We start from the raw sequence: 14,733 nt of genomic DNA, 5'->3' as shown, positions 1-14,733 counted from the left end.
CAGACCTCCACCATGTGCAGTTTATACCGATAGAAAACTAAACAGAGCTGATGGAGAAACTCAGACTTCAGGTATCTGTTTTTATTGGAAATGTAGTTCTGTTACTGTCCTTTATCTTTTTATTTCAAATCTATAATCAATACCTTTCTTTATTGTGTACAGGACTATTTTATACCGTTTCATTATGGCTAAAAAATGCTATTTACTTTAAAGGAGAGTTCAGACCTCCACCATGTGCAGTTTGTACCAATAGAAGTTTATAACAAAAAGGTTAAGTCTGTTTATTGCAGCAGATCCAGCACCAGGTGATAATGACACATGTACACCTAAACAAGCACATGGTAACCTCTACACAATCTGAATTTACAGAACTTTTTAAATATGTAATATAGTTAAAACACATTATTTATATTTTATTATTTTGTAAATGGAATATTTAAATAAGTGTATAGTATTAAGGTTAAGTCTGTTTATCTGTGTATTAATAAAAACACAAGCACAGGTGAAAAAACACGAGTTAACTTTACAGAAATAAGTGTATGTCTATAAGTTTAATTCTGTTTTATTTCAGCAGGTTTAGTTTTAGACCCACCGGAACAAGGACAGGGTAACTCTTATTATCTTATTATCATTATCATATACATTATTATGTATATGAAATATTTAAATAAGTGTATAGCAATAAGGTTTAGCCTGTTTCTTTCAGCAGGTTCAACACCAGGTGCTGCAGACCCAAATACAGGTAAAGTAATACAAGGTAACTCTACACAATCTAAATTTGCAGAACTTAATAAATACATTATATACATTAAATGTGTTATTATGTATATAAAATATTCAAAATAAGTGTATAGCAATAAGGTTTAGCCTGTTTCTTTCAGCAGATCCTGCAGACTCAAAAACAGCCGAAGAAATACATGGTAATTCTACACAATCTGAATTTACAGAACTGAATAAATATGTAATGTACAATTATTTTATATATGAAATATTTAAAATAAGTGTATAGCAATAAGGTTTAGCCTGTTTTAAAATGTTCTATTTATAAACTCTTAATTTACCTTCAAACCTCTTAACTGATATAAAAACGCTTTTGTATATAAAATATTTAAATAAGTGTATAGTTACAAAGTTAGGCTTCTTTATTTCAGCACATGCAGCACCAGATAATGATTCATTTTTGTATTTGTATGTGTTTATTTGTTTATAAGTGTATACTAATAAAGATAAGCATGTTTATTTCATCACATCCAGAACCAGTTAATAAAAACACAAGTACAGGTGAAAACACAAAAAGTAAGTCTACACAATCTGAATTTTTTAGAAGATTTAGTACTTATTCTTTAGGTTGAGGAGTAATTTCACAGGAAGAAGTGTGAGAAACAGTCATTACTTAAATACTTTATGTATTTTTTTTCTTATCATCAAACTCAGCTTCTGATCTACCAGAAAACAATCACATTCACAATTCACCACTGTTCACTTTTTAGAACCAGCCTTTGCTTGTTCAGATTTATTTAGTGAATTAGAAAGAGCAGGTTGTGTGAAATAAAACACTAATAACTGAATTACCTTTCAGCAGATTCTAATACAAACAACCCAAAAAAGAACTAAGGAAAAAGAAGGGGCAGGTAAATGTGAACCATTTTCACTGTGTTGTTACTAATAGTACATTTTACATTCCTGTGAAAACAATGATTGAGATTTTCTCTTTATTCACTCTTAATTGACTTTCTTGTTCTTTTATCCAGATTGGATAAAGATGCTGAATTGTAAAGGTAAAACATTAGAAAGATGACATGTTGCTGACCTTCACCCCCAACTTTCTTTTCTCCAAAAAAAAAAACATCTCAGTTTCTCTCTCTCTTTATTAAAACTATTAAATTATCTGGAATGTTAATATAAAGACTAGAGTGATAGTAATAACAGGTAAGGATTGGGTTAAAATGAGTGACATGCAGAGTGACTAATCTAAAACCCAGTGCCAAGACAGGCCAGATACAGTCCCTTTCAAAAGTATTGGATCTCTGAGGCCAGTCCCATTATTTCTGTTGTAGTCTGAAAACATTTTTAAACATTCATTAAAAGATCAACATTTCATCTGTTATTTTTAGGTACATACATCTGGATCTGATACACAGTTCAGATCCACCCATTTTTTATGTGAGCAAAAGTATTGGAACAGATCAACTTAAAATTGTTGCTGATAATACAAACAGTTGTTTAGAGTCTTATTTTACAGCACATACAATGTTTCCGTCATCAACCGCTGTGTTTTTCTTCTTTTTTTTGTTGGTCTACCTGTTTGCTGTCTGTTACTTAGTACACCAGTGACGACTTTCTTTTTCTGGACATTCCAAATGGTTGTACTGGACATGGCAAATATTTGTACAATGGCTATAATTTATTTTCTATCTTCTCTCAGCTTCACAATTGGTGTTTTTTCACCTACAGTGTTTGTTTCACAGCTCTTTGGTTTTCATGTTGGTTACTCATTAATGTATCAGGACACACCTGTTCAACAAAACACACCTGACCGTCACAGTATGTTCCAATACGTTTGCTCACAACGTGTAGGTGCAGACATAAGGTGCTATCTTCTGAACATTGTATCAGATCTTGTAAATACCAGGAAACAAAAGCTGAAATGCTGATATTTTGTCTCATATTCATCTTTTTATGTCCATATCAGAAGTAAAAGGATTGTCCTTACAGTTCCAATACAATTCCAATAGAGAATTCCAAATGTCTCTGTTTTACTGGTTATAAAGTTGCTGTTTGGTGAGGCATGTTTGAAAAATTATATGAGCCAAGTAACGGACAATTTTGTTTTTACAAATAATTTCTCTATTTGTCAGTCTTTGACAATTTTGGTTAGCTTTTATTCATTGATTAAAAATGTAATACATTTAATCATAATTTTATTTTTATTTAGTTTTTGTCTAATGTTTATGTAAATAGAAGGTGCCATAAAAAACATACATTTAAATAATAAATCTGTTTTACTGAAAATGTGATTTTTTTTTTCAGTGGCTATCCAGACAAAATCAATGACTGACCTGGGAGTCCTGTTTAAAGAGAGAATACGAGCAGGACAGTATTACTGGCAAGTAAACGGACTAACTGATCCATCTCTCAGAACCTATGATGAATTTAAATGTCCTGAATCTTGGTATGTTGGTGTAATCAGTGAGACAGTACTGAAGAACCAGCTTCAGTTATCTCCACAGAACTGCTGGGTTCTTCATTATGATAAAGAGAAAGGGTTCTATGTTAATGATCCCTCTCTGACTCTGGTTCCAGTGAAAGATTGGTTCTTTAAGCTGGGAGTTTTTATAGACTGTGAGGAAAACACTCTGTCTTTTTATAATTGTGATAAAAGGTCCCATCTCTACACTTTCTATAATGTAGATTGTACACAGCCACTGGTTCCAGTTGTATTTCCTGGACTTAGACCTAAATATTCACTTGAGATATCTAAACTGAGCTGTGTGAAATGTGATGAACTTTATCAACAGTATGGAACCAGGAATAAACAATCCTGGTCCTGAAGCTCTACCAACCTGTGGAGTTCAGAGTCCGACCAGCAGTCTCTGATATTTATCAGTTTCTGAATGGTCTTCATTATCTGGATTAGACAAGAGCTGATCTCTAGAAGAAGGTAGATCACCAGGACCAGGATGGGCCATCCCTGCTGGGTTATATTAAAATGTATTACAGAGTACAGATTACCTCTATTAAACATATAACTGTAACATTATCTAGTGGATCACTATATTAAATTAGTAGAAATAACGATTATACATGCTGTTATGTACAAATGCATGGCATATTTATGTAGGGCATATTTGTATGTTTATATTGGATTTTAAAAGCAGCTTTCAGTATGTCTTCTATTTTTATTTTAAGGTGCTGGAAAGGTACTATTGTTTTCTTAGATCAAATGTTATTTTTAATTATTATACTCTTTCCTTTGTGCCATCCTGAGTTCAACCCATCAGTTTTCTTTCGTTTCTGTCTGGGATGGTTTTATCAGCCTTTCTAATACACGATTGCAAGAAAAAGTATGTGAACCTTTGGAATTTAAAAAGACATTTTGCAGAAAAACTTAAGACCATCTGTCTGCCAACTGAAGCTCAACAGAGGATGAATGATGCAACAGGACAACGACCCAAAACAGAAATAAATCAACAACCGATAGCCGGGGTTAGCAGCAAGCTACAGGCCGATAATACTCACCTCTGAATTAGCTAATGCTAATACTGCTGGAGAACTAACCTGAAACTCCTGTATAACGCTGTACTTCAGCAGAGTGGCTTTACTGCTCCTCAATATTTGACTGGTAAAATTCGCACTGATGATTTTTGGGAAAATTAAAGGATTTTATGTGCGCCTTATGTTGCGAAAAATACGGTAGGTGGTTTAGACAAGAGCCGAACTCTAAAAAGTGGTTGATCACCAGGGGCCTCACGTACTAAAGTTGCATAAGAACCAAAACTTTGTGTAGGCCACAGTTCACACTCATGATCAGATTATTAAATGTAACTTGAGCGTGAAAATTTACGTTCCCCAACGCCAGTTTCAGTTCCTTGAACCTTTTCACATTTTGTCACCTTATAATCACAAAAAAACATGTATTTTATTGAGATTTTAAGTGATAGACCAACACAAAATAAAATGAACATGCAACATTGCTTTCAAAATTGTAATCTGGTCAGAGTTGATGGGAAGATGGATGGAGCTAAATTCAAGACAAAGCTGGAAGAAAAACTGTTAAAGGCTGTAAAAGACTTGAGACACCTTCCAGCAAGACAATGACCCTAAACATACAGCCAGAACTACAGTGGAATATTATTCGTGTGTTAGAATGACCCAGCCAAAAGCCTAAAGACTTAAATCTCATTGAGCTTCTGTGGCATGACATAACCATTGCTCTTCACAGAAACTCTATTCAACCTGGCTGAGCTTCAGCTGTTTTATAAATAAGAATGGTAAAAAATCTCAGTCTCTAGATGCGCAAAGCTGTAATTGCAGCGAAAGGTATTTTTGCATGTCACACCCTTTACATCGGTATTTGATTACATTTTTTTATCACTTTAGTCCCACTTCACAGTTCTGTGCTACTTTGTGTTGGTCTATCATTTAAGTTTGTGGTTTTAAAGGTGACAAAATGTGAAAATCAGGCCTACCAATTACAACTCTAAAGGGTTAAATACTGAAGACTGTAGCTTCTCATTAATTTATTACTTACCACTCTGTATATATTTAAAAATAGAGCACCTTATGTATGATTTATGTATTATACATTACATATCATAATTATTACTATAGACACCCATTAGTTATAAAATATAGAATTATTAAACCTTTGATCTGTGAAGATCCAGCAGATAGCTGTTACTGACTGTGCAAAGACACCGAAAAACAATAGTGGACGTTAGATTAAATTTAATATAAAAGAAAGTAGACAGAATTCCAGCAGAATTAAAAAATAAAAATACAAAAAATAACAATAAAAGCTTCTCTCTTCACTTGCAGTATCTGTCGGCTTTCATCTTGGATCTCCTGTTTAAAAAAAAAAAAAAAAAACGAATGAGAGTTGGGTAGATGATGGATGGTAATAATCGTTATGTGTTAAGTGTCTGACTAGAACCGTCCATGCACACAGACAAGTCAAATCACATCCACATTCAATATAAGAGACCCCAAACACACACAACCCACAAGGCAGTGCAGTGTTCTGAAGCTTCCATAGGACATGGCAAAAGTCATGGGACAATAAGGACAAATAATAAACACCCTTGTGTTTTCACTTTTCAGTGTATTTTGCATGTAAGCATGACTGTTTCAACAATAAATAACTCCAAATGTCTACTTTACGTTTCAGTATTACATAAACTATACTATATAACTTTAGCCAACTGAGTGTTACCAATGCTTATTCTTAAATGATACAGAAAAACTGTACTTTAATGACTGAATGTTGTATTATATCAATGGTACTGCCTAAAATATACTTGAGGGGTAAATAAATACACTACATTGGTTACAGAGTTCTCTGTGGTTGTGTCTTTTTTCTAGTAATTATGATGCAGAGTACAGATTAACAGCAGTAACACAATCTGTTCCAGCACTGCTTTACAACAGACAAAGGCTTTGTACATTTTTAAAAAATCCATTCCAAAGCTCAATTTATTTCATACAGAGCAGTTGTAAGCTGTTAACCAATGACTACTATCTTAAAAAGCTCCCTTACCCCCCATTTTCTTTAAAAATATATGAATATATATATTCTTTCTGTTCTTCTTGCAATATACATTTTTTTATGTTTTTATTTCAGTTCATTTTTCATTTTTTTCCCCCCTCCTTTATAGCCCTGTCAGTGTAATGATAACTTGTGTACTATTGATATATGTAGCACTACTGATATATGACAGATGTTCAGGATATTCTCTGGACCTGACGATCTTAAACGAAAAAAATAAATGTGGACATTTTAAAGTTTGTGACAGAGATAATTTGATTTTTTCGAGTGTTAAATTTTATTAGTGCTGTCAACTTTCAAACATTAACGCATGCACTCAATCTGAAAACTTCTGGATTAATAATTTTACCAAGTTTGGCCTCAACTTCCTCTCTTAATTCCCATCTGGTGACGTATTAGTGGTTTTATTTAGTGTATAAAAGAGAGTGTTGGTGTCTGGTTCAGAACTATAGATTATTCATGCTGAAATATGCATTTTAAATCTCTCACTCTTATCTGTAATTGGATTAACGAATATTGCTCTGTTCAAAATTGTTTATAAACCCTATTCCACTATCATTAACTCTTGCATTGATTCTTTATTTACATTTAAATGTATCTACTATTTAAAACTTGAATGTCATCTTCCTTTTAATGTATTTACACTAGAAAGTTAAAATTCCTATAAAATATCGAGCCAATCAAAACCAGTTCTGTAGAGCTTGATCCAGTTATTACAGGTGAGTCAACAATGCTATGGTTCCTCTGGTTCCTCACCTGTCCAGTAAAGCCTCGTGGAACTTTCCGTCTGTCCTGGCCTTCTTCAACGAGCCGCTGTCCTCCTCATTAACCCTCAGCTTCCTGTCCTGGAAGCTCTGGAACTTCTTCCTGTTGGGAATAATTTAAACAGACCTTCACACTTTTGCTAATGTTTAATGGGTTTAAATGCATGATTTTGAAGAACCAAGGTTAATTACTGCTAGACTTAAAATGATCTTTAATATGGTTGAGAATTCCAACAAGAAAAGCGTGAAATTAACAATGATCTCAGGATCGATTAGCCATCAGCAGCTGGAGTCTGAGAGAGCACAATTGGCTTTGCTCTCACTGTGAGTGATGTTGGTCAGCACATGCATCTGTTAGCTGATGTATCAGAGCTGAATCACTGCCCTTTCCTCTGAGCTTGCAGACTAAATACTAGCATTTGGGGCATCACTAGTGATAGGGGAAGTTCATCTAAAAAAAATGTGAATATCATCGAAAAGTTACTTTATTTCAGTAATACTCATATTATTTAGATGTTTTACTATTTTAAAGGTTTATTTCTTTTATTGTTAATTATGGATTATATATTATATTAGACCAATTGGTACTTTTGGCAGTGATGCGGATGCGGATTTCATTTTTCAGCAGAACTTAAAATAAATAAACACTTAAATGAGATCAGTCTGTGTGTAATACATCTATATAATATATGAGTTTCACATTTTGAACTGAATTACTGATATATATATATATATATATATATATATATTTTTTTTTTTTTAATAGATGACTTAGTAGATTAAAGACCTGTTTACACTTACACATAATTAATCTCGCAGCTTTTGACGTTGCCTCTGTCCTCGTCTGCTAGGTCATCACTTTTCTTCACTTCCCTCTCAGCACAAGATTGTATCTGCAGACGACACATCAGCACCACAATAAAACCAGCTCACGAACAGTGGAATCAGGATCGTAGATCATTTTAGGACTCATTTAATTACGATATACTGGTAGGCTTCTACTGCCTCAGGCAATCAGATTTCAGAAGCATCCAAAATCTGAAGCATCTGTTTTTCAACATGATTTAGGATCAGTTTAATCAGTGCAGTCTCTACCTTAATCATCTCCTCGTCTCCAGCTGTCTTGCTTTTTGCCACGATGTCTCCGCTTTCACTGTACGAGATGAAACAGCTGTTTGCTGCCATGAGAGCCATTTTACCCTACAGAGAACAGATACACACAGACACTGTATAAGTGACACTATATAAGTGTACAGAACGACAGTAGGACTTATAGTAACTCATAATCGTATTTTTCGCACTATATGATGCACTTAAAATACTTTCATTTTCCTCCAAAAATTGTCGGTGCGCTTTATAACCTTATGTATGAATTCTACCAGTCAGGTTATAGGGAGCAGCAAAGCCACTCCGCTAAAGTAAAGCATTATATAGGAGTTTCAGTGAAGTTTCTCCAGCACTGAGGCTGGAGCTTTTTTAGCATTAGCCGCTAACCATGCTAAGCGCTAGCTTTCGCAGTTCAGAGTTGTGTATATTAAACAAGCTACATAATAGCTTAAACCACAAGCTGATAGTGCCCTGTCTTACGGGAACACTCAGGGTTCCTAGGTGTAGCGCAGTCGGACGACATTTACTAGCGCTAAGAGCTGCTAACCGCGGCTAGTGCTGCTGCTAACCTCGCTAAAATACTGAAAACAGTTTGGTTTACCTAGGCACTTCCTTCAGTTTCCCCATTAGAAAGGAAACATGGCGACACCATTGCTACTTACTATTGTCGCATAAAATGCGCCTTATAATCTGGAGCGGCTTATGTATGAAAATAGACCAGAAAATAGACGTTCATTGATAGTGCACCTTACAATAAGTTGTGCCTTATTATAATTGGTTGAAAGATCCACTCACATCTTGAAACACCGGCTCCCATTGCTCTCTGGACCCAATGGCATCTGATCGTCCAATCACAACACCTTCCGAGTTTATGCCCAAGTACTTCCCGTATCCTGACTTCAGTGCTATTCTGTATAAAAGGCGATGAAGTCAACACGTTAGATGTTTAATAAAGATAAAGGAAAGAAAAGGATAGAATATACAGTACCAGTCAAAGGTTTGGGCACACCCATTCTCATTTAATTTTTTTTTGTTTTTGTAGATTCACAAGCCAAAATATGTTTAATACTTTAGAAACTTTATACTTTTCAAAGTAGCAGCTTTTGCTTTGGTGCCAACTCTGAGCAGTCTTAGCATTATTATATTATTCTGCTTTATGAGGTAGTATTAAACTGTATTGAAGAAGTTATAGAGGTGCTGAGAACTTGTTAACTGCTTGTCCTTTACTCTATGCTCCAACTCGTCCCAAACCACTTGTGTTGCTTTTATTAGAGCGGTCAACGTTAAAGTGTTAACGTAAGTGAATAATTTGAAATCAGTGACGCATCATTATTGTTTTAACGCAAGTTAATTACGCCACCAAGTTTGACCCCTACTTTCACCCTTAGTCTGTTTTTTTTTGTTTAGTTTTTTGTTTTGTCTGGGTACTGGTTGTATTTTCGAGCCATGACCAAGCAGGCTACAATAAATGCCCAGTATTTCACTTTAACACCGTTTCTTCTCATCTTTCAACTGAAAAAGAACTAAAGAATGGGTGAAAGGGACAGTTTTAGCTAGTTCTGGCCCATAACGTTAATTATTTTCCCAGAGCTATATGTTAAAGATCTTGTTATTGAAACAAAACATGCAACTGATATATTTCCTTGTATTTCTGTTAAGAGATTAAGCTTACTCTCTAGGTGTATTTGGTCTTTGGGTGTGACGTACCTGCTGTCTGAGAGTTTGATAGCTGTGAGCTGTTCTGGTGGATCTGGTCCTTCATCATCTGAAAAAAAAAAAAAAAAAAAAAGAAAACATACACGTTTCTGCTGTAATTAACTGTTCAGCTCTATTGCTTACTATTACTGTAGCACAGTCACTCCCGTAAAGCAGATCTGATCTGGAGACCCAATCCTACGAAGATCTACGAGACGGACTGCGCACACAAGAAAACATCACTACCTATTTTTGGTGATCGTACTGTTTGAAATGGTTTAATAAACTTTACGGTAGGACTTATATTTCATGCATTGTGATCTGAACGATTGGATTCAGATTAAGGTTGGGACAAAATATTGACATTTAGCGATGCCATGCCAGAGAATGTCTATAGAGGAGAATACACACTCAAAGTGAGCTCAGAATGAACGGGTTCAAATGAAGCAACTAAACCTGTTTTCTGTAGATGAACTGAAATATAAGGCACACTTTCTTTGCTTTTTTTTAGTAAAATCCATTATTCTACTTTCAGAAATTAATAAACAAGTTCATTATTATTTTTTATTTAAAGTTTTAGCTATTAGCTATAGAAAGTGGGGACAGAACGTGGTCAGACTCTCTGTAAACAGCTCTGATGTGTTTTGGACCCGTGGTTCTCTCTTTCTTTGATCCCATTTTCTGTAGATAGCCACAGCTCCTGACTCCCAGTCACTGCCTGAGTCAGATATTAAACATGCTGAATATTTGCTGGGTGTCTGCGACTGGTCTAAAATTGTGTAGTGTGAACCTGGCATTACCGCACTCTCTACGGCAGCATTTACACAACACAAAGCACTTTCACACTTTCATCATTATAACAAGATAAAGACTCAAACACAGAGAACTCTTTAGAGAAAGGACCCACATGGCAACAGCACCTTTAGATCAGCTTAACATTGGATTAAGTCTCAGTTAAGTCTCAGCAGTGAAGAGAAGAGATCTGACAGGTGAAGTGCAGTAATAAAGTCATTGATAAAAAAAACAAAACAAAAAAAAAACAGCTTGTTTGGGCCACAATAAGAACAGCATTTAAGGCAGGGGGTCACAATGTCTCGGCTCATCAGTAAACAGTTCTGCAGATTGACTGATGCTGAGAAACAGAACACAATATGATGTTCTGCATGAGCAAACCCTATTAGGCTTAAATGGTAAACCCATAAATCATTTAGAAAGTTGAACCCGGCTCAGTGCACTCGTACACATTCAGGTACACGGCGCTATATATGAACGGTTCAGGAGTGTGCTGGTGCTAAATGAGAGAGAGTGTGTGTGTGTGTGTGTGTGTGTATGTATATGCAGGTCCTTATGCTTCCACTCCAGGAGTGTCGCACTAATTTCAGTGCAGTGGACATCTAATCAAACCCGCATGACCGTAACAGTCACAGCCAGTTGCTCTCTAATTAAAAACGCCACCCAGCTTCTATTAGCGGCACTAAATTGATTTTGGGAAGAGCGCACCCGACCCATTTCATAAACGACATGCTCGCCCAACGCTGCTAAATGCTGCGGTCACCCGTAGAGGGACAAGATAAAGCTGGAGAAAACAATCAGGCCCACTTCTGCCCGGTTAGCGAGCAATGAAATTGCGGCGAGCTTCACGGGAGTGGCTACGCTAATAGCGAACAATGAGCCTGAACCATTTCTGACGTTTTTCTCCACCCAGACAGAAAATTAATGAGATCAGAGTGAAATAAAAGCTTATAGATGGTACTTTTCAACATTTATTTCACAATTACAGGCTCAGTTTCCTTTAAAAAAAAAAAAAGGAAAGAAAAGAAACGGACTTTTATTGCAACTCCGTGGAAAAGAAAAGCTTTGTAAAGAGAGACACTTTATAATATCAGATTACATTAAGGAGTCTACAGCTCCATTTATACAGCTCTGGGGAAAAAAAATAAAGACCACTTAAAAATGATGAGTTTCTTTGTGTAGAGGCAAGATGGATGATCTCAAGCCATCAAACCAAACTGAACTGCTTGACTTTTTGCACCAGGAGTAAAGCAGCATAAAGTTATCCAAAAGCAGTGTCTAAGACTGGTGGAGGAGAACATAGTGCTGAGACGCATGAAAACTGTGATTAAAAACCACTGTTGTTCCATCAAACATTGATTTGGTGGAATATAGGTTTATGTTTGAGTAAAATGAACATTGTTGTTTTATGCTATAAACTATGGACAACATTCCTCCCAAATTCCAAATAAAAATATTGTCATTTAGAGCATTTATTTGCAGAAAATGAGAAATGGCTGAAAAAAAAAAAGATGCAGAGCTTTCAGACCTCAAATAATGCAAAGAAAACAAGTTCATATTCATAAAGTTTTAAGAGTTCAGAAATTAATATTTGGTGGAATAACAATGGTTTTTAATCACAGTTTTCAGTTCTCCTCTTCTTCCAATTACTGTGACTCCTCTAACTAACAGAGTGTAGTATACTACTCATTCTGTACCGTTATAATAATAATATATCTATGGTCTGTTGCAGTACCAAAACAAAGATAGCCCACTCCTAGTCATTGCACCGAATAAAGATATCAAATGTTTAAACAGCCTGTGCATGCAGAGTCTTACCTCCAGTATGTGGCGCTCCAACAGTGAAAAGCCCCGTGTCCAGAGCGTGAATGTAGGACTTGTTGTGCATCTCTACAGAGACAGTACCAGTGATATCACCAAAACTACGAACGGTCCACCAACCACCTGAGAACAAAATGAAGAGAATTTAGACCAGTCAAACCTAAAAGTTCATAAACTAAACTCCTGCACACAGTCTTGGGCTGAACCAAGAACATTTAGAGCTTTAAACTGAGGCTGTGGAGATTTGGGAAAAAAACAAAAAATTGACATACCAACAATATCAAGTTTCTCCTCATTGTCATCTCGCTTTCTCTTCTTGTCCTTGTTCTTCTTCTTTCTGAAATGAGAACGTTGGTCGAGGTTAATCACATGTTAAACCAAAGAACTTTGATATTTTGGGTGGAGGATGAACTCTTAACCTAGCAGGGACACTACTGAGCACAGTGGATCAACACCAGCAGATGACATGTCTCTCCAAATCATCACTGATCATCAGTAAATTTTACATTTCATTTCATTGTAAATCAAGGAAGCAGAGTCTGGAGGAAGAGTGGAGAGACACACAGTCCAAACTGCTCGAGGTCTAGTGTGAAGTTTCCACCAATCAGTGATGGTTTGGAGAGTCATGACATCTGTTGGTGTTGATCCACTGTGTTTTATTATCAAGTCCAAAATCTTACAGCACTTCATATTTCTCACTACTGACAAATTTTCATGGAGATGCAGATTTCATTTTCCAGCAGGACTTCCACACTGCCAAAAGTGCCAATTGGTCTTATATAATATTCTAATTTTCTTAAACACTGATTTTGAAATGTGGAAATAAATGAATAAAAAATAAATACATACAAGAAATGTGGTAAGAAATACATAAATGTAGAATTAAACATTCTGGAGTTACACTGTTTTCTGCTGTAACACTCGCAGCTCTCCTCAGTGAGAGCACTTAGTTCATTAGATGGATCAGATGTGTTTAATACGTTGTAAAAATATGGCTGTAGAGCTCCGATCTGTTCCTACTAGAGAGTTTAAATCAGGATTTAAACAGTGCAGGGGTTTGTGTAACGTTACCTTATAACGATTCGGATTAGGTTTATTATACAGTGAAATAAATTAGAGAAGTTTGGTGTTTCGTTGTTTAGGACATTAAGCCATGCTATGCTTTTTCTTTATAATGGGTTTCAGTGGGGAAAAACGTACATTAAGCCTTTTACATCATTTATTTTTGTAGACTTCAGTTAGCGAACCTAGGTTTTCTGTGTAGCTCTGGAGTAACACAGCACCTCTTTATAGTTAATGAAACCCTCTTTATCTTTATTTCTCATGAACTGTAAATACACGGATGAAAACAGAGACCTACCTTTTGTCCTTCTGTCCTTTTAAAACGAGTTTAGTTGATTTTACGTGAGAATATTCTGCCATTTCTCTCTAACAACAAATCCTCCCGCTACTGCGCCGAAAACAAACCCCCGGCTGAAGATCGCCGGACGGTGGCCGAGAAGGTACATACGGGTTTAACTTCGCGTTTGTGTAAACCGGTGAGCCCCCCTGCGGCGGGAGGACAAAACTACAGCTGTGAACATCAGATACTGAGAAAGAGGAGATTTAAGAGCTATTTTAACACTTTTAACACTTTTTAACAACTTTCTGTGTGCTAAACAGGACTGTAAAATTAGCAATATGAGCATTTTGTACCAAACAAAATCATATACCTATTATTTATAGATCAAACGACCATTAACATGATCAATAAACACATTTAATCACACATTTAAATCAGCAAAAGCCTGAATGTCATCAGTTCATTTGTTTCCTTTGCTAAACTGTTTTTTAAGCTACAGCACATGAACAGAACTGTGTCCTTTTCAGTTATCATGGATGGAATGTTAGATTGGCACTTCACAAAGTGTTGGCATAAATAACACCAACAATATTTTATTAAAGCAACACTTTAAAAGTAAATACAGTAAATAATAGTGTTAAATTATTGTTGTTTAAAGGGTTGAATTCAGCACTGTCCCTGGAAAAACATATAGTGCCACTCTCTTCAGTGTAAAACAGCTCTACCACAATACTGCTAATATAGTTAACTTAACAACATATGGAGCCCTATATTCTCAGCTTTATACATTTTTCCTCTTACTTCACAGTGTTTGTTTTCATTTACATTTACATATTCATAGGTTCTGAATAAACTTAACATTTTGATTAATGGTTGCAAATAACAAAAAAAATATGATTTTGCACTAATAATGGAACTAAACATTAACACAAATTACCATTAATAAA

General features: G+C 35.5%; 2 protein-coding genes across 4 annotated transcripts in view; both read right to left on the bottom strand.

Annotated features, from left to right (window-relative positions):
- The window catches only part of ptpn9b (protein tyrosine phosphatase non-receptor type 9b), a 659,505-nt gene that overhangs the window by 64,173 nt on the left and 580,599 nt on the right, over positions 1-14,733 (bottom strand). The window lies entirely within an intron of this gene.
- frg1 (FSHD region gene 1) lies at positions 5,434-13,947 on the bottom strand. Its single transcript, XM_007229261.3, has 9 exons — positions 13,805-13,947; positions 12,717-12,781; positions 12,442-12,567; positions 9,844-9,901; positions 8,932-9,046; positions 8,125-8,229; positions 7,831-7,922; positions 7,022-7,132; positions 5,434-5,565 (listed from the first exon to the last, which is right to left on the bottom strand). The coding sequence occupies exons 1-9, from the start codon at positions 13,864-13,866 to the stop codon at positions 5,529-5,531; spliced, it is 771 nt and encodes a 256-aa protein (XP_007229323.3). The 5' UTR covers positions 13,867-13,947; the 3' UTR covers positions 5,434-5,528.

Source organism: Astyanax mexicanus, chromosome 25 (assembly GCF_023375975.1).
Source record: "Astyanax mexicanus isolate ESR-SI-001 chromosome 25, AstMex3_surface, whole genome shotgun sequence".
Lineage (NCBI taxonomy): Eukaryota > Metazoa > Chordata > Actinopteri > Characiformes > Acestrorhamphidae > Astyanax > Astyanax mexicanus.
Note: the sequence above shows the minus strand (reverse complement) of the source record. Positions and strands in the feature narration are given on the sequence as shown.